Below are 20,831 nucleotides of genomic sequence, written 5' to 3'. Positions count from 1 at the left end.
ACTATCTGGCGAACGGTCCGGACACTTGGATGATGATGTCCAGGATACCGAGCAGCATACATAGCATACGCCCGTTGGGCATTTTGATCACAATAGCCATACATCAACACGATATAGACCTTTTCCGCAATTGGTAAACAGTCCATTTTAACATGGGTAATGCATCTCGAGGCAAATACCGGCCGCACTGGTGGAATGTTACATGATACCATCTACTTATATATTTGTGACTAGTACAGTGCCATCTATCACAAAAAAAAGTAATAAAAATGGGGGTTCCTATTTAAAAAATGCAGTTGATATCCATTTGACCTATGTCAGCACCATCTAGTGGGCCAACCATAGCGCCAACTGGTTTCCCCCTTCAAGCTAGACGAGTTTCATTCTTTGTAGTTTTTTTGTTTGATGCTTATTTCGTGAGATATTTGGCCCGGTCACTATCAATGGACCAGCCTGTACAGCATATTCCATAATGGCAACAGAGCCAAACCACACTGTTTGAAACATAGATGACAGTCACTGTACAATGGTCCATACATGACTTCACACCATCCACTGTTTAGACTGATAAACCTCCCTTTGTTTAAGTCTACACTAAAGGCAGCCGAGCATCCATCCTACAGACTTTCCATCCGCGTAAATTTGACTATTCTCTCTAATGAAGGTGCTACAAGGGATGCAAGTTTCCAATAAATAGCACTCCCGAGGGTGCAAATGACACTCATCTCCTGCACCATAGGGGAACCTTGCAAGGTTTACTAATATAAGTTTGTAGCTTTCTGTGGCCAGTGTGAGTAATATTTCATAATCTCAAAATGTTTTTGAATATACATCCCCCATTTTGAATAAAATCAATGAATAAATACACAGAATTTAATGATATGTATTTGGAAAGACAGTGACAGTTGAAATCACACTGTAAAAATATCGAAGGGTCTCTTGAGGAAAGGACACTAGAGTTGTAATGAAAGTAGAACAGTCATATTAACTACAATCAAAACTATGTTGAACAGTACAAGATAACAGTACAAGATAACAGTAAGCCAGGCCAGCATACAAGAGGTTCAAAGCTGTTGCTGATGAGTGAAATACTATTCTTCTTCTTCTTCTTCTTCTTGCAATATCGCCTCTGAAGGACCACAGGTCGCCTCTCCATAAATTCCACTTCCTCCTCCTCCTCCACCCTCCTCCCCCAACTACTTTATCCTTTATTTTCTTCTCTGTCACCCTTTAGTACCTCTTATCTCATCTGCTCAACTGGTGACACACTCTTCATTTCCCATATCCCTCTCTGTCTTTGATCTCCGATATATCTGTCCATGTGTACTTGCTTTTGCAATTTTCCTTTGCTTCGATCTTCATCCCCAACTGCGACCAGTCTTTCTGGAGTTTGACAACTCACTTGGATCTCATCTTTCCTTTTTCCCCTCTGTTGTTTCCCATACTCTTTTCATTATTGTCACTATATTGTCCCGATCACAAGTCTGGCAAATATTGCCCCTTTTAGTCCGATTTTGTCATCGTGCTCTCGTGCAGTTGTTCTGCAGGTACGCACACCCATCTCACACAACCTCCATTAGAGCCTCGTGTTTTCTGAAGTATTTTCCTCTTGTGTTTCTAAACCCAGGCCACTGAAAAATGTCACTTCAAGGTCACTCCTCAAGTGCTGTAGAGTTGGTAGTATAACTAACAAATAAGTGAGGAGCGGGTGTCTCCGCGTCTACTGAACCAATAACAGTACCGAAAAAAAGCCGGTTCCGGCGTCAATGCTTCCATGTTGCTGGCTTCCGTGTAAACATTGTATATAAGTGTGCGAACACCTGCTGTTGTGTTACCGCCTGACTACAGTTTTTGTTTGTTAAACAATGTCACCAAAATGATGATGTTCATCAAGCGGTAATCCGTTGCACCTTGGAGTGCCATGAAATAGCCAGCCTTTGGAGTTACCCCGGAGCACGTGTGAGTTTTACGAGGAAGAAAAAGAATTTGTTTCTGCTCACGGGCATGCGACAATTCCTGCCGATAAAGTTTTAAAGCATACCTCGAAAAACTCTAGGACTCAGTGAAAGAACAGTTACAAGGAAAGGGGTGCTACTTCAAGACTTACAAGACAGTGAAGTAAACAGTGTGGATGAAAGCCCTGTGGAAGAAACAGTGTGATTTTAAGTACTCCGGGCAAGAAAAAGAAGCAGCCTCGTCCTATTACAGATATTTATTCTTTCCAATCGGATGCAATTCGTTGGAACGTATACGGATACTATATACGGAAAGAATACCCCACAATAGCGAAGTTGCTAAACTCTTTAAAAGAAAGTAAACTTTTCTCAGGGGTGAAAAAGTCACTTAAGATGATATTAAAAAGAATGGGCTTTCGTTTTAAAAGCTATATGGATGAAAACGGCTACTAGAAAAAGCTCATGTCGTTGCAACTTGTACCATTTTCTTACACAAAGTTGTGGGAAAGGACTCAGTCATATGGTTAGATGAAACCTGGGTCAATACTGGAGAAGCAGCTGAGAAATGCTGGACAGTTGATAATCCGAACAGCAACTGTCATCAGCCAACAGGAAAAGAATCACAATTAATTGTGAACCATGCAGGTTCTTCAAATAGCAAAGAAAACTGCACTTATCAGATCAAAGAAAAATAAGCAATCAATTCAAACCGGACGAAGCACGTAGAAAAGGAAGAGTACCCGTATAAATACGGACGGAGCGCCTGACGCATAACAATGGCTACCTGATAAAGCGTAACTGCTAAGCTTACGACTCTAATCAAACTACTGTAGCTGTATCGTCATTCATTCAACCTAAATTGTGTCTCATATTACAATGGGCAAACTTTGTTTCGATTTGGAGATGCGGCCTATAATTTTTCTCTCCCCTTGAATTTCGAGTCTCAGATTTCAGGTGCGGCTTAGATTCGAGTAAATACGGTACCTCATGGAAGAAAAAAGTAGACCATGTTGCTAAACTGATATGAGAAGCAGACTATCGTTGACGACGACGACAAGACAATGGTTTTGGTGCAGATTCCGATGACAGTGAAAGAGAACTGGATGGAACTGCGCCACTGACATCGTAAATTAGTGAGTGTAAATGGGTACAGAATTAATTCTTTTTCTCTCTGCAATCGGGCAGGCTATGCATATTTTGTTTTATTTCTTTCTATGAGTGTGGATAGCGAGTTATTTGGTATGCTTAGATTTACATTATTATATGACTTTTACATGCAGCTATTACTGTAACAATTTGGACAACTTTTCGTAGATATTGTCTTTAACTTCAGGTGTTTTTATTTCCCGGTTTAATATACTATCGAACGCTTAGTCTCCATCGTCATTCTCGTCATTGTTATAAAAATGTACTTTGTTGCTTTTACATATAAACGTTGATTGTAGCTTACATTTACAAAACATACTTTGGAGTTGTGGGCGTGTGCAGTGGTAGCTATTGCAACCTCGCAATCGCCGTGTAGTGAACCACACACGAGCTGCCAAGTGACATGTTTCACCGGCCCGGGTATAGTTAGTTCTACATAATTTCTTCCTAGTGTTATTGTCTCAACCACATATAGTACTGCATTCCTCACCACTACCTTGTAGTGTGTTATCTTTGCTTACTGTACCTTGCCGGAAAAAAATGCAACACCCTTGAGGACAAGACCATCTTATTGACAAGTGGAGTGACAGGTAATCCATCATTGTAACAGTATAGAATAACAAATTCAGCCCAAACACTCGTCAAAGTAAAAGGTACCCAATCAATTGCATCAACACAAAGTTTACCCCCGTCTTGCGATTAATCAGCAGTGTATTCTTGCAAGTAAGGGATTGTAAAGGTGTGGATTGGCATCCTGTGATAGACTGTCCAAAGAGCCTTGTGCACCTTTTGTGGCAATGCCACAATGACTCTTGCAGATCTGGAGACTGAGCATGCTCCCATTTCACCATGTCCTATATGTATTCAATTGGGAAGAGAACTGGTGATCTTGTTGGCCAAGGCAACTGATGTATACCACGAAGAGCAAGTCACATCACAGCAGCCATGTGTGGACACATTGTAATGCTGAAAAATCCTACCACCTACCTTTTAAAGAAATGGCAGTAGCAAGTGAATAACACACTGTAACATAGTGGGCACTGGTCACTTTATGCTGCAGAAACATCAAACATGACAGTGATTTCTAACTGATGGTCCCTACACCACAAAACCTAGGAAGATACCTGTGTGTCTTAAGGTAATCACTCCATAATAGAATGCTCACCAGGTCTACGCCATATACGCATATGTCCATCACTCACAAACAGTCAGAACCTAGTCTCATCATTGAAGACAACACTCTTCGGTCAACTCTTTTACAACACCAGAGAAGCTGTTCTTGGCGATTTCATGGTGTCTGTGGCCTGTGATCTTAGTCCTGTCACAAGCAGACAGTTCCCAATGGTCTGTGGTGGCACACCAGGTGCAAGGTGTACCTAGTTTTCTTTCCTGGATGATGATTGCTCAGCCACTACTGCACTCTCAATGTGTCAATCTAGATGTGCATCTGTACTATGCAGACACCGAGAATCTGATGTACAAGTGTGATAATGTTCTGCAGAACACTAGTAAAAGCAACAATGTGCTGCCGATACACTGTGGTCGACACATGCACTAATCAGTCAATATGTGTGGCAGGCATCCAGCAGGCCCACAATGTGACCCTTTTGAGCAAGAGTATGTACTTGTCGGTGGGGTACAGTTGTATACTAGAATGCATGTTGTTAACACTTTTCACCTCTAAACTCGGCACAGGCATGCATCAGACCCAACCCTTGAGGCTATCTCACTTACATTATTGAGTTGTGTCTTTGCATCTCAATCTGTCTGACTGTCATTATGTCATTGCAAAGGTTATGCAGTCCACTTAGTCCTCCTTTCGTTTTTTCCTTCCCGACTGTGCTGAACAAATCTGGTGACAATCTCCCCATTTGGCAACGGTCTTTATCTCAAATTCTTCAATAGTTATCCTCAGATCCCACCCTTTTGTTTTCCATTATTAGTTCTTGCGCAGTGCTGTCTAGTCCTCTGTCCCTCAGGACACTTCCAAGAGTGTGTTGGAGTCATATGCCTTTCTGAAGTCCACAGATGTTACTACCTCCTCTTTCTTCTTTACTACCCTAAGTTATATCAATTGTTTCAGGGAAAATATCTATTCTATGCCTCTCCTCTTGTTAAATCCCTCTTTATAGTCTCCTCTAATCTCTTCAGAAGCAGTTTTGACAGTGCTGTGTAGCCAACCTCTAGTTCTAATATTCCTCTATAGTACTGTGCATCCCTCTTGTCCCCTTTATCATGCACTGGCACAATGATTGCATTACTCTATCACCCTTTAGCCTCCAAATCTGGTAGGTAATGTTTTTCAAGTTGTCAGCCCCCAGTTTCACATCAGCTGCTATCCCACGTTCTCCTGTTGCCTTACGATACATAAAATCAAGAATTATCGACAACAAATTTTCACATCTACCCACATCAATTTTGAATACTTTCAACACATTAAAGGAAAAAAGATTTATTTGCATTTGCACACTTTAGACCTCTGAAGGTTGCTCTGCGAAATTTCCCTTTATCTGTACATAATAATCTATACTTCAAGTAAAAGTTATGTGGTATATGCTAATATATTTGATTGAAACAGTTCATAGCAGTGAAAGAGTGGGTTTTCAAGTCTGACAATATCTTTCTTATTTTGTCTCTCAATAAAGCGACAATTTTGCTAAGTTTCTGCCTTGCTATCTGCTGTCTCTCTTGCAATATGAACATTTCATTTACTGCCAGATCAGATGAGCATCCTGCATTTGAATTCCACAATTCACTTACATCAATTCACAGCAATTACAATTATTTTATTCTGTCATCATCTATTATTATGATTAAATTTCCATTTATTTATAGAAGAATTTACATTTATTTTTTTATGCGCAACCTCCTAACATCATGTGAAAAGAGATAACTAATTTAAATGAACAATCTGTCCTACAGAAAAAAACAGAGCAAATTCAAATTTGTGCAGATTCAGTTAGAACTTAATAAAAGCATAATGTAATCTCTCATGCGAGATTATTAATAAGTCCCCTTCACATTTTTCCTACTTTTTTGTGATATCCATGTCATGTGAACAATTACACCCTTATCAGCCTAATAGCCACAAACTTTCTACACACTATGCTATTATTCCAAGAATAATCAGTATACAAATTAAAAAAAATGAAAATGGGTGTATGCTGCTGCTGCTACACTATATCAGTTGTTGCTATTACAGTAATTATCTAAGGGTAAGACCGTAGCATAACTGAATACTGACCTGCTGAAACTTGCGCTCGTATTCTTGCGCAGTACGCAACTGTTGATCCAGTTTATCACGCACTTGACGTAGTTCATCTTCTTTCTGGCTCAACTTCTCCTCTTGCTTTGTAACCTCTAGCAATGGCTTCACTTTTGTATAAAGTCTCCACCACTGCCAGTTGCGTAACTTCAAATATGCTGCACAGTTCCGCTGGATGATGCGGATTGCATTCAGCTGCTGAGTTCGTTTCTGGAAATTTCTGTTAATTGGAAAAATCAGGAAAAAATCTGACACAAAACATCACTGCAGTTATCAGACAACAGTAATCTAAGCCATATTATTGTTATTACCATAAATAATTCTATTATTAAAGACTGATTTTGTAATGTAATCCATCACAGTACAGCTTGATAAAGATACCTGGAAGTTTAATGTTATTTCGCCATTTTTGTAAACATTTCTAAAAACTGCCATCATATGCTATAAACAACATTGGTGCTTTAATTATTAATGAAACACACAAACAAATATTAAGCGAGTTTATATGGAAAAAACAAATTTCCTCAAATCCCTCCTGTATTCAACCTTTATATACTGATGATGACAACAGTACAAAATTAGTATATTTTGACTACTACTTATGGTCAACAGAAACTTTCTCTCTTTCCCATCACTTTTATAGACAGTACCTTCTACCGCAACATTTTAAGTTCGTCAATTAGGCTAGACATTTAAGCATTTCATAGCTAACTATTAAAACACTTTCATATATTAAGCAGCATTATACCTCCTTGCTAGATATCCTCTGCAGAATGCCTGGAAGTTGACAATAAGATCTGTAATCTTGTAGTCCCGTTCTTCTTCCAAATGTGCTAAAACGCCAGCACGGAAGAAAATCTTTGATTGTCCTACCCTGAAGAGATTTGGGTCAAGTTCCAGAGCTTGAATCTGAAGTGGGAAATAAAACGGAATGATTAATGATAAAGGAGTAAATATTACATTAATTTTATTTAAATGTAAAGATTACAATGGACAGAAGTCTACACACTGACAACCAACATACCATTTTCTCGCATGCCTTCTTTCCATCCATAAATCCCTTAGGGATAACATTTGGTGTTAGCAGCTCATATCTGTAACAAGTGACATTATACAATGAGGTTGCATAAATAAGCAATTAAGTATCAAACAATCATTGCACAAATAGACCAAATATTCCCAAAATCAATCAACAGCAAAGTTCAGAGCAATCCCAAGTAATTTTGTAATAATTCTATAGTCCCATTTTGTATTTCTTTATCATGCATTAGTATGTGGTATACTTTTCTGGATTCTTTGAATTATAATGTATAAGAGATTGAGACATCTCTATTATCTACAATTCTAAACTGAGCTGAAAACTATTTGAATAATTTAAAATTAGACACAAAAATTTTCTATCAAATTGGTTTGACATGTTACAAGAGATTGGGAGAGTCATAAATTATGTCACACACTTCTGTGATTGCTAGGATCCTCACTTTAATTTTATGTTATGAGAAAATGCTCTTGCAAAGCCAGTATTTGAATGAGAAACATTCTACAACATGCAGCAGTTAGCATAAGACATCACAAGGAATTTAAATCACCACAAAAAGTAAACTCCTCTCAGCAATAACAAAAATGACGTGACATTTGTGCCGAAGTTCAACAACATTTATGTGCTCTATACATTAATCACCTTTGGCGGAATTCCTGGAATGGTATTCTGTTAGGGAATCCCTGTCTACAAATTCGAATGCCCTCTAGGACACCATTACAACGCAACTGATCCAGAACTAGAGGTGCATCAATTTTTCCAGCTCGCTTCTCATGGTTTGGAATTATACAGCGAACAAAGTTTGGGTTTGTGTTCCTCAGAGTAACCATGAGACGTGCCAGTTGCTCCTTATACAACTGCGACACAGTCCTGAACATTCCCTTCCGTGTGCGTGCACCAAATTGCGTGTCTGTCAATGCCTGCTGGGCCATACCCACAATTTCAGCTGGAAGAAGAGGAAGAAAAAGTAGTAAATACAACAGTCCTGTGCTAAGACTTAAAATTATAGCAACGTTAACCATTAAAATATACTTTGGTCTCGAAAAAATTCAGTAACACTTGTGGCTGTACAATCCCTTCAACTTATCATAGGAGATACGTTGAAGAGAGGCAAACATATGTTTACAGCATAGATTTTGAACTTCACAACACTTTCCTGGGTAGATGTGGACTGTGGACATAATTTAATGGTTATGCACTGCAAATTAACACTGAAGGAATTTCATACAGATAGGAAATTAAGGGGGTAGTATCTGCATTAACTGAAGGGAAAAAAGAAAGAAAAAATACCATCAGAGGTTGTTGAGAGTTTTGAATGGAGCATGAAGTACTCATTCACAGAAACAGGGATGCAAAACAACAGATGACGAATGGGCAGCCTTGAGATATGAATCACTGAAGGCAGCAGAGGATAAAATAGGCAAAAAACAAGGCCAGAATCTAACTGACAAAAGCAGAAAATTAAAAAAATGAAGCAGTCAAAAGCAAATGCAGACATCTGAAAGATGTGGCTGACAAGTTATTCAAAATGCGAAAAACAAGAATGGCTAGGTGAGAAATTCATGTATGTATAAACACCTATGGGTAGAGGAAAGATAAGTGCAGCATATAGGAAAATTAAGGAGACCTTTGGACAAAAGGGAAGTAACTGTATGACTATCAACAGCTCACATGGAAAACCTGTTCTAAGCAAATTAAGAAAGAGCAAAGAGTGGAAGGAATACGTAGATGGTCTATATAAGGGAAACAAACTTGAAGCCAATATCATAAAAAGATAAGAAGAAGCAGCTGAAGATGAGATGAGAAATATTATACTGTAATAATCTGACAGAGCTCTGAAAGAAATAAGTCCTGTGGAGTAGACTACATTCTGTCATAACTACAGATCTCCTTGGGAGGGCCAATCATGAAGAAACTATTCCACCTGGTGTACAAGATGTACGAGACAGGTGAAAAACCCTAACATTTTAAACAGAAAGTAATAACTCCAATTCCATAGTAAGCAGTTGTAGGTAAATCATGCTTGCAAGAAAGTAACAAGCATTATTTACAGAATAATGGAAAAACTGGTATATCCCTGGAGATCACATTGGGCTCGGAAAAATGCAGGTATCAAGGTGAAGAAGTAAATATTTGAGATCTGCCAATAACATTGTAACTCTATCCAAGATAGCGAAGGACTTGCAAGAGCAGTTAAATGGGAAAAAAAGATATCAGCAAAAGTAAAATAAGGGTAATGGAATGTAGTCAAATTAAATCAGTTGATGAATTAGATTAGGATATTAGGAAATTAAACACGGAAAGTAGTAGTGCTTTGCTATTTGGGTATCAAAGTAGCTTATGACGGCCAAAGTACAGAGAACAAAAAATGCAGCATGGCTATAGTAAGAAATTTATTTCTGAAAGGGAGGAATTTTTTACCACTGAATATAAATGTAAGAGTTAGAACATCTTTTCTGATTACATGACACCTATTCACTGAAATGTCTTTGTATTAAATTTGGGAGCTGTCCAGTTGTGAGGTTCAGATAGCATATTTGAAAAGAAGTAAACTAGGAGAGCTTATGAAGTTTACAAGTCACTTTGTAACATCATCTGAAATTATTTTCTGCTTATCTATGATTTTTTTGGATTCTGAAAATGTTTTGTGAAAGTATTTGTATGCTCAATGTTTTTACATATTAATATTCTTTGGAACATATGAATCAGTAATATAGATAATCTTTTCTGAATTTCTGTACTGTTGTAAAAAAATAGGTATCATAATTTAATCTTATGGTTTATTATAAAACTTCTGATAAATGAAAAATTCTTTTCTTCAATTTGCTTATGATATTCTGACATTATTCTTGTGTCTCTCCCCTCTCCCAGTCTTTGTTTTTAGTCACATAAAAACCTGTGTGAAATAAGTCGTTATAAATTTCACAGCCCTGTAATAAGTTTTCTATGTACATTTCAATTTGAATGCCAGTGCTAGCAGTGTAACCAGTTGCAAGGAAAAATCTCTAACATAGTTATTACTTCTAAAGGTCTACATAAAATTATTTTAACACAAATTACTATGGCAAGATTCAATAAGAGAAAAACAGTAGACATCGTTGATACTGAACAAATCCTGGAACAAGAGTACAGGTAATTTCTCTTATGTTGGTAGAGAATTAGAGGAGTGCAACAATTTGTTATGAAGTATCCTCCATCCATTCCCAGAAAGCAACACTAAATTTAAACACCTATTCCAATACCAACAAAACAGCAAAGATTACATACAGTAAGATAAGAACATATTTAGTTTTATAGTAAATTACTGTATAACAATACTAGTGATATAATATAATTATGTGATATAAAACTGATATGTTCACCACCTTGGTGACATCCATAATTGTCATCAAATAAGGATTATATGTGTGCAAAAATGTATCAGACACCCCATACAAGATCTAACAAGGACTATGAAAGAAATCATCTCATGTTCAATGGAGACAACATGGCATTCATCTCTACGAAATTAGATACTACAAAATCTTTGATCTATATTTTTGGAAGGGGATTTGATGCATAGTCCTACTAAATTAGAGTTCAGCCTACTTCACAGGCCTCCCACAGTGCTAAGACAATGCACAAGAATATTTGTCTCTCTCTGAAGTTGTCTTCATGTTGAGGAACCAGAGTTCTCAGATTCCTATTCTTTAACTGATGTGTAAAATATATGGTATCTCAAAACAAAGTTTATACTTTTATGTGCCAAAATAAAATAGAAGTTGATGTCTACTGACAAAATACTCTTATTATTCAAATATAAAGTTTAGAACTTAATTTCTTAAAAATAATGTCATTTAAATACAATCCAGCATGCCTTCGGCACTCTTTTAAATGATTGATAAAATTTTGCACCACAGCTCGGCACGCAGACAAAAAGACGGTTGCCACTTCACTACGTATATTTTCTTTGAATTTCTCCAGATAAGTCAGATTATTGACATACGCTTTAGATTTGAGATATTCCCATACGAAAAATTTCATGGGGCTCGAATCTAGACTCTGTGCGGGCCAATTTATGTCACCCCTCCTGGAGGTCAACTTGTCAGCGAAAATGTCATTAACTTGCAGTATAGATGCATTGGACGTGTGTTCTGCGGCTCTGTCTTGCTGATGCAATAGTCTTTGGTTATAACCAGGAAAGTTTTGAAATGCAGGCACCAAAAACTCATAACATCATCACGTAACATTCCGAATTCACTGTAACTGAACAACTGCCCTTGTTGAAGTACGGGCCAATTATTCCTCGAGCCAATATCACAGCCCATCCAGTAAATTTTGGCAAAAGAAAAGGTTTCTTATGCTTCAGTTCAGGATTCATTGCACTCCAGCGGTGGTAACTCTGCTTACCATCATGGCCATTCAGGTGAAAATGAGTCTGACAGAAAAGAAGATGATGATGATAAATAAAGGGCACTCAGTCAATATTATTAACGAAGTCTGCCATCCTGGGACTTTAATTCTTGCACCAATTGGATTTTGTGCAGTGCAGTTTAACGTCTTTCTGTAGCAGTTGCAGGAAGTGTTGAGGAGTGAGTACCAGGTCACCAGCATTGTGAAGCTTAGTGCAGCGTAGGCTCAGATGACTGACAGCATAGGGGACCTATGTAGGAATTTTACGGAGGAGGATCAGGTAGTGATAGTGGGTGGAGCAGGGAACAGCCTTGATAGGGACAGGGAATATGATGTAGATGTGACCTGGTAAAAACAGCTACTCAAACTGGTGGCACTAATGTGCATTTCGTGCAACTATTTCAGCATCATGATCGGCCTCATCTTTAAAAATATTATTAAGAAGGCAAAGAGTATGTGGTGTGCAACAGAAGAGCTAATTCACAAGATAAAATTAAAACCATACGGTCAGTTGTGAAGGAAATGTCTGGTCAGCAGCACAGGATCAACAATATAAAGACAGTTAGAAGTAAAAATATTTCTGTTACTGATAAATCAGATACATGTACAGTATTTAACAACCATTTTATGAGCATTACTGGTGAATTTAATAAAAATTTAGTTTCTACAGGGAATCATGTAACTCTCTTGGAAAATGCCTTTCCGAGATGGTCTGAAATACTCCTCTGTGATACTGACAAGGGGAGACAGAGCCAATAATTAAATCACTGAAGACTAAGGACTCTCGTGGATATGATGGAGTGTCTAGCAGCCCCATACTTGTAATTTCTCCTTTAGGAATAGTCAGCTTCCTGAACACTAAGTATTCAGTAGTAAAGCTGCTTTATAACAAGGAAGAAAGAGATAATGTAGAAAACTGTAGGCCTATTTCTATGCCATCAGCGTTTGCTAAAGTTACTGAATAGGCTGTATATGTAAGGATAATGATCATTTTATATCACATAATTTGATATCAAACAATGGAAAATCCTGATGGAATGTAACAATATTATGAGAAGGAAGTTGCTACTCACCACATAGCAGAGCGCAGCGACTCGCCATCTCTGCTATATGGTGAATATGCTATCAAATGTACAGTTCAGCTTTAGAAGTCTTAACGATTGAAAATGCTATATTTTCTCTGTGAGGTACTGGATGTTATATACATCTACATCTACATTTATACTCCACAAGCCACTCAACGGTGTGTGGCGGAGGGCACTTTACATGCCACTGTCATTACCTCCCTCTCCTGTTCCACTTGCGTATAGTTTGCGGGAAGAACGACTGCCGGAAAGCCTCCGTGCGCACTTGAATCTCTCTAATTTTACATTTGTGATCTCCTCAGGAGGTATAAGTAGGGGAAAGCAATATATTCGATACCTCATCCAGAAACGCACCCTCTCAAAACCTGGACAACAAGCTACACCGCGATGCAGAGCGCCTCCCTTGTAGAGTCTGCCACTTGAGTTTGCTAAACATCTCCGTAATGCTATCACGCTTACCAGATAACCCTGTGACAAAACGTGCCGCTCTTCTTTGGATCTTCTCTGCATTTACTGAAACATATGGCTTGACTTTTTTCGGGTTCATTAACATTTATTTTTATCTTTTATTACTTTTATGCTGTAATTTCATGTACTGATACATCCCATGACCTTTGAGATTTGCTCCTCAATTTCATCCTACAGAACTTTAAGTGTAAATAAATAAACAAATAAATTTGCTGCGTGACCATCTATGCACATTTAAAGGACATGCATGCTTATAAATGGAGAGGTTAGAATTGTCACAAACAACCAATTTGTACTCTCCAAGGATTTGCCCATTCTTGATACCTGGGTCACCCAGATTTCAGTTTGGGCAGTATTGAGCTGGTCTCCTCAAACGTTTTGATTAATTTCCAGATAAGGGGAACACATGGGGCAACATTCACATTATGCAATCTACAATCACTGCAAAATTGCCCCAATGCTACAGTTTCCAAATCACTGTTTTTTATAATTCTGGCACACAGAACGCGCAGTGGCTCCTGAGAAGTGCTCTATATCAACTGAATTTCTAAAGCCATGCAAGTGATAAACATTTCCTCCCCTCCCCTCTTCTCTGATTTGTTGTGCATGCACAGAGCTCTTCAAATATAAACTTTCTTTTGACACACATTGTATAAAGAGAGAATGTTTTAACTTTTTTGTATTCATTTTTTTACATTAAAAATCTTTAAACAACTGCTGAAATTCTAAGAGAGAGAGAGAGAGAGGGAGAGAGAGAGAGAGAGAGAGAGAGAGAGAGAACAAACAACTTAGTGAAGAATCTTTAGGCCCTTATATTACTGACATGACAAAGATAATATCAACATATTTCAAGTTGACGTATTTTAATAAATTCCAAACTTTTTAAGTATTTTGAATCACTTTGGTTTATGTTGTCTCAGTTTTAACAACATGATGTAAATTATGTTCATCACACTCGTGTATCATGTAAGTTCAAAAATTTCACCTGAGGTTTCTGTCTTCAGAACATTTCTATTAAAAAAAACTGGAGTAAGTTTGTTATTACCACCATCTAACCAAAACTTGTACGAAATAAATTATACGTACCATCTTTCCATATTTGCACAACAAAGGAGTCCTGGGAAGCTTGGAGCAAAGATACTACATTTTCATTGAGTGGATCCATGTTCTTCATCAACCATTTGTGTGCCGAATAGTCTACACGACCTGCATAATGTATCACAGCAAAATCAGCTGAACCACGGAAGTCTGTCTTCATGAATTTTGGATGTACACTGTGAGCACTAATAAGTTTCTCTACAAATGATTTATCCGTAGCTTTGGGAAACCAACATTCTTCATCTAGAAGCGCCATTATACCCATCGGCTGTCAACAAAACAAACAAATTGTTTACATCTTGGAAGTGGGACATATGAATAGCTAAAGTTGTTCTGCTTAATGATTAAAAGAAATGTACTGTTAAGATAACTGTCCATGGTCATACACAAATGACATTCTAATGATCAGGCATGCCAGCATAAATGCACATTTGATCTCAGTTACTAACATTATTGGGGATGCTTTGTGATGAATAATCATTCTATCTTTTAGAAAGTGAAAGATTAGACAATTCCCTGGTGGTGTGTGTCTATTGTTAAGAGAAAGTTTACTATAAGTGAGATTCACTCTTTTTTGCTGAGCTGTGCATAAGGCTGTAATGCATCGAAGCTACAGGAAGGTCATGTCAGAACAAGGTGGCGGCTTTCTCAATAAGGGACATTTAAATGGAAACTATTTTATAAAATTTCATCACAACACAATTTTTTTTTTTCAAAATGAAATGGGTAATAGACTTTGTTAATAACAAATGTTTGTTTATTCATTATTTGTCCATGAACATTCTTGACAGTTCTCAGCTGCGAGTATTACTTTTCTCTGCAAGGAAAATATGCTCAGTATAATATATATTTATAATAAATGTATTTATCAGTAATATTTTATCACTTTACATTACAAGGATACTTAATTTCAATTAATACAAAATATATTGATAATAACTAAATATGTTAATAGTAGCCACTCATATACTTATATGTGTGTGGAGGAGGAAGATTGTCCCGAGATAATCGGAAAGAGTGAGATTTTGCTGTCTTGTACTGCAAGGCTCTTCACTGTATTGCACGTCTGTAAACTGAACTGTATTGCATTTATTGTATTTTCTGTCGCTGATGAAAGACTGTTTTACATAACCATCATGATTTACACTTCACAAAAAATTTGTTTGTTAAACTGTTTAGGTTATTCCTTAGTGTGCTGGAGAACAACTCTTCTATTTGATTCGGAATGACATATCAGAGTACATCCATTCCATTCACGATTTTCTATTGATAAACATGTTTTTCACTTCTCCACAAGCCCAATGTGAGGCATAACTCCCACAACACAACATCTAGGAAGTGACAAAATTAAATGTACACAGTCAACTATTTGCATGTCCCAGTAGTATTGGTATCATTTGCATCAATGAAGATAATGGCTAAGGGAAAGTGCAGATGGCTTCTTACATTGGTCTCTGACCAAACCAAACTCAAATGCAACAGCTCAGTTTTAAAATATTTGACATATTAGCACAAAAGTGGTTTGATTTTTTAACTGTAAATCAATAATTTAAAGTAGTATGTTTTTGTTCAGAAACTGATGGAATCTGAGAAAAAAACAACAATAGAGTACTGTGAAATGGTATGGTACTGGGTTACCCCACCTTTAAAACATACATGTGTCATTCAATAAATAAACGACAATTTAAACCACATTAGAGTGCTGCAGTCTCCCACTTCACCACATATGAGATGATGGGCAATCTTTACATTATGGAAATGAATATCTACATCTGCATTTATACTCTGCAAGCCACCAAACAGTGTGTGGCAGAGAGCACTTTACGTGCCACTGTCAATACCTTCCTTTCCTGTTCCAGTCGCATATGGTTCGCGGGAAGAACGACTCAATATCTCATCCAGAAACGCACCCTCTTGAAACCTGGACAGCAAGCTACACCATGATGCAGAGCGCCTTTCTTGCAGAGTCTGCCACTTGAGTTTGCTGAACATCTCCGTAACGCTATCACACTTACACAAATAACACTGTGACGAAACACTTCGCTGGATCTTCTCTATCTCCTCTGTCAACCCGACCTGGTACACTGCCAATTAATATGACAATGGCTAAAATTCTACATTGCCATCTCAATTCTACAAAGTAGTATGGGAGAATACAATGAAGTGGCAACATTTCCCACTCATTGAACCTTAAAAAGCACAGAATTTGTAGTGGCTATAAATAACCTATAACACTAGTTCCTGTGTTTAAGTAATATCAAATTTCTGGTAAAACAAACAGAATCCAAACAGACCTCAGTATGGAACTAGTCTATTTTGAGCATTTGTCAGCACAGAAATTGTGCCAATGGAAATTGCAGGCAGAGTCAGAGTCCAGTACAGCAGCAATGATGTGGATGAATTGCAATATTTCACTTAGGAACAACTTCAAGAATTACAGTAACCTGATCTTGTCAGTATTCCAGATCTGTTGCAAGAATTTGTTGTCTATGAAGCCCTCCACTGTACTGTATCTTACACAAAACACATTTTCATGATGTTCAGCTAATTTCCCACAGAAGATGAGAAAGGAGTTTGGCTATAAATCAGTGACAGTCACTTCTAGAGGAGTATTACTGCCTTGTAGTCAAAAAATTAAATTTACTGCCTATACTTGGCTTAATACGTGAGAATTATTTACAGGGTTTAATTGGTAATAAACTTACTGTACGTAGCTGTGAGTAAGGTCTGCAAACATTCCAATTGTTCTGTAATAGCCAATGAGAGTATATGAGCAAGGTCAAATACATGCACCACATCCCTTTCAGTCAAGTCACGTTACATTACTCAAGCACCATGCCTTGTCAATAACTGGGTGCTCATGATCATGTCATAGTTCTTGTGGAGGACAGGAAACTGACAGCATCTCCGTCTGAGGTATAGTATAGCATTCCTAAGTGCACTGGACAACAATGGACAAAATGTTATCAAAATACTGGAGAAGTCAGAAGGGATGTGGGAACTGGACTTGGGCGTGTAACGACACTGTCCAGAATAATGTAATTTTCTGAAGTCAAATCGAAATCTTCCGGGAAGTCAAAGTCTACTTATCAGCATTTGCCAAGGGCATTGTCAACTATGGCTTGCAGAGCATGATCTTTTTCGATGAATCGGTCTTGTCCTTTTTTTGTGTGTGTGTGTGTGTGTGTGTGTGTGTGTGTGTGTGTGTGTGTGTGTGTGTGTGTGTGTGTGTTATCCAGTGGAAGGAACATTTCCAGCTCAATAAGTCTCCTACACACATCAGTCACGGTGTGGAAGCAGTTTGCAGAAGAAAATGAGGTTTCTCAGTTGGCCACCTCCTGCATCAGACCTAAACATTATTGAAATTATATGGACAGAGATGAAACAAACCATGTGAGAAAACTGGCCTGACCCTGCACCATGAACCCATGATGATCTTTGGACCCATAGCTGCATGGGAGGAGGTGACAAACAGAGATTTATAAAGCACTGAGACTCCCTTCCTCACAGATTGCTGCAAGTCACCGAAAGCCTTTGGATGGAGTATTAAATGGTAAGAAAGCCACATGTTGTGTCCTTTTCATGGCCAAAAGTATTTCATATGAAATGTAAAATGCTCATTTTATTAATTCCATGATTTCTATTGACTAAACAAATTTGTACAGTAGAAGAAAATATACTAAGCCAGATACAAATCAAACATTGTCACCATTTCCTACAATAACTCCAACTAAATATATCATTAAGCTACAAATGCATTATGCTGCAGCTGCTGATGCTTAGGTACTTCTTACCTTTCTTGGTTCCACATCACAAAATGAAGTGCCTGTACTAGGTCTGCAATGCTACGAATGACACAGTGCAGTTTTTTTCCACATTTATGTCATGTGTAAAAAAAAGGGTATTAATCCTTCTATTACACTCACAATTAAAAGTATTCTTTACTTTTATGAGTAAATCTGTACACCCCATAATGTGACTAGTTCCCATGTAACATGACAGGTAATTCAAATTTGAGCCATGGTCATTTTTTGTGCTGTCAAGTGTACAAAAAGGATTTTACACCCAGGCAAGAATGTGATAGTGCTTTACAATCATAGAGTAGTAGCAGAAAATATGGACTGAAATATTAGAAACTAGGCCTGAAGCCAACAACTGATTATCAAATATTTACCGCTAATGCAATACAAATGGATCACTTACAAATTCTCCACAATTTCTTTATTGTTACAAATAATACGTCAACTGCATTCTTATAGTTCCATACTGACCCTGTGATGTCCATTTTCTATTCATTTGCTTCTAGGGGAATGTGTTCAAGAGAAACACGGTGTTCTCAGCACATCCAGCAAATGTACAACCCCAATATCCCTGCATTCCCACTAAGACATCATTACCTAGGTTTTGTCCTAATTTTGCATTTAAACACACTCTTATCTTCTGACTGGATATCATCACTTAAAAATTTATGTAAAGGGTTTCAACATCTTCATTAGAATATGAGCACACTAGTATGCAAATACGGATGATTATTATGGATTTTTTGGTTTATTTTTAAAATTAGTCTTTCCGTTCTATTCTATTCCCTTCAATATGTGTAATATTGTTTTCATCTTTATTTTAGTCGAAGCCTACAACTGAATTTTGTAACTCTGAAGTGAAGTACATTACCCAATTTTAATTCTATTTGGTCTTTGTTTTTCACCGCACATCCGATAGATCTGGTCATTTCTCACGATAGGGTTTCTAATGCCCACACTATTTTTTAACCTGCCAATTTTCTCATAGCAAGGTGTGAATGCAGAAGCAACTGGGTGCACCAAATGCCATTGTTTACATTCCCTCATTCTGCCTGGGCCAAATTATCCACATGCCAAGAACTCTTTAAGCAGCAATCTGATCTCTACAAAAACTGTACATCTGATACAACAGCTTGCCTGCTAGTGTCCGAAGCATTATGTTCACAGCACTCTAGCCTGGGTCACAGAGCTGATATTAGTATGACACAGGATTTTCACTTGTCTTTCTAAAGTGTTTCACAGTATTGTCTGCAACAAAACTCTGTAACTGACCAATGATTGTCCATATTATAATACAGCTTCCATTTCTGCCTACATTATATTCTATTGTCAGTATTTATTGCAACTGGTTGCTTATTCATGCATCATTTCTGCTTGCAATTTTTGGGACGGGAAAGAACTAACACAAAATTAATGAAGGTTTATTTTAAATTTTAACAAATATGTCCTTCAAAATGCGCTTTCGTTATCCTCATTGTAAAATGATAATACAAGAGGGTGTAAATAAGAATGTCTGCTGTATAATACTGAACTGCTATAAGAGAGGACAAGAGATCTGTTCTGGAGATACAAGAGATGAAGATAGAGCATAATTTCATTACCAGCCCTAGAAGACATGATAAATTCTGAAACACAAAGAGTAATAAATAGCACAATTTGACCTATGGACATTTCCAATAAATTCTGGTTATTGGTAAGAGGAAGCCACCTATTTTCACCCTACTTGTTCGTTATCACATCTGTTCCAGAGAGAACCGTTTATGACATTTCTTATCACTCACATATATTTCGTTTCTGCCCTTTAAGCTGACTACTAATGTCATAACTACATCATTGATTTATATTAGTGACACATGATGGTTATTGTTAAGAAATATGCTAAAAATTATGCTGATCAGATTAATTTACAGTAGGAAGCTGTATAAGTACATGATGAAAGGTCCCAGGATTCCATAAAATTAATATTTATTAAAAAACAAAAATTGAAACAGCAAGTAACCAGAGAGTTGGCAAAGACATTAATTACGACTGCAAGGCAAGGCGCAGACAAATGAACAAAAAAACAGTCAACTATTGTAATTTTTTTTCCCCTTCGCTCTTACAGACTCACGTATGTAGAAGTATGATGAGGATGTGCGATTTTAGAGATGAAGTATCGCAATCTTGATATATCCTATGTGTGAGTAAATAATGTAATGATAAAAAACCATATCAAGCATTTTATTTATTGAAGGAAGTGAAGAGGAAAATTACAGGGAGAGGATTTTCGTGATTACAACAAGCGCCGGTGTTCCCAGAGGCTCCCGCCAACTGCAGCTTCAACAAAAATGTAAGCAAAATCCAATGCCCAAAAGAATTCCAATAAGCACCAAACATTTTAACAGTGCAATCATATTTAATTATAATTTATTCAAAAATCTTTTTTAATATTATTACAAAACACACCTACCAAAGCACAAAATTTGTGCGATAAAATGGCTACGAACATGTTTAGATACCGAATGACTTATGTAAGTATATATGTATCAGCATTATTGTGAACCCCAAGTTTAGATTGCTGGACAAATGTATATCACCCCTTCT

The 20,831-nt window shown here is 37.3% G+C and overlaps 1 protein-coding gene across 3 annotated transcripts in view; it reads right to left on the bottom strand.

Annotated features, from left to right (window-relative positions):
* LOC126334615 (myosin heavy chain, non-muscle) overlaps positions 1 to 20,831 on the bottom strand; it is a 261,875-nt gene that overhangs the window by 35,639 nt on the left and 205,405 nt on the right. For all 3 annotated transcript variants that reach the window (XM_049997023.1, XM_049997024.1, XM_049997025.1), the window contains 5 exons: positions 14,437 to 14,716; positions 8,048 to 8,351; positions 7,391 to 7,460; positions 7,115 to 7,275; positions 6,346 to 6,586 (listed from right to left, as the gene is read on the bottom strand). In XM_049997023.1, the coding sequence (XP_049852980.1) occupies positions 6,346 to 6,586; positions 7,115 to 7,275; positions 7,391 to 7,460; positions 8,048 to 8,351; positions 14,437 to 14,716 (1,056 nt within the window). The remainder of the gene's footprint in view (positions 1 to 6,345; positions 6,587 to 7,114; positions 7,276 to 7,390; positions 7,461 to 8,047; positions 8,352 to 14,436; positions 14,717 to 20,831) is intronic.

This window comes from Schistocerca gregaria, chromosome 2 (genome assembly GCF_023897955.1).
Source record: "Schistocerca gregaria isolate iqSchGreg1 chromosome 2, iqSchGreg1.2, whole genome shotgun sequence".
NCBI lineage: Eukaryota > Metazoa > Arthropoda > Insecta > Orthoptera > Acrididae > Schistocerca > Schistocerca gregaria.
Note: the sequence above shows the minus strand (reverse complement) of the source record. Positions and strands in the feature narration are given on the sequence as shown.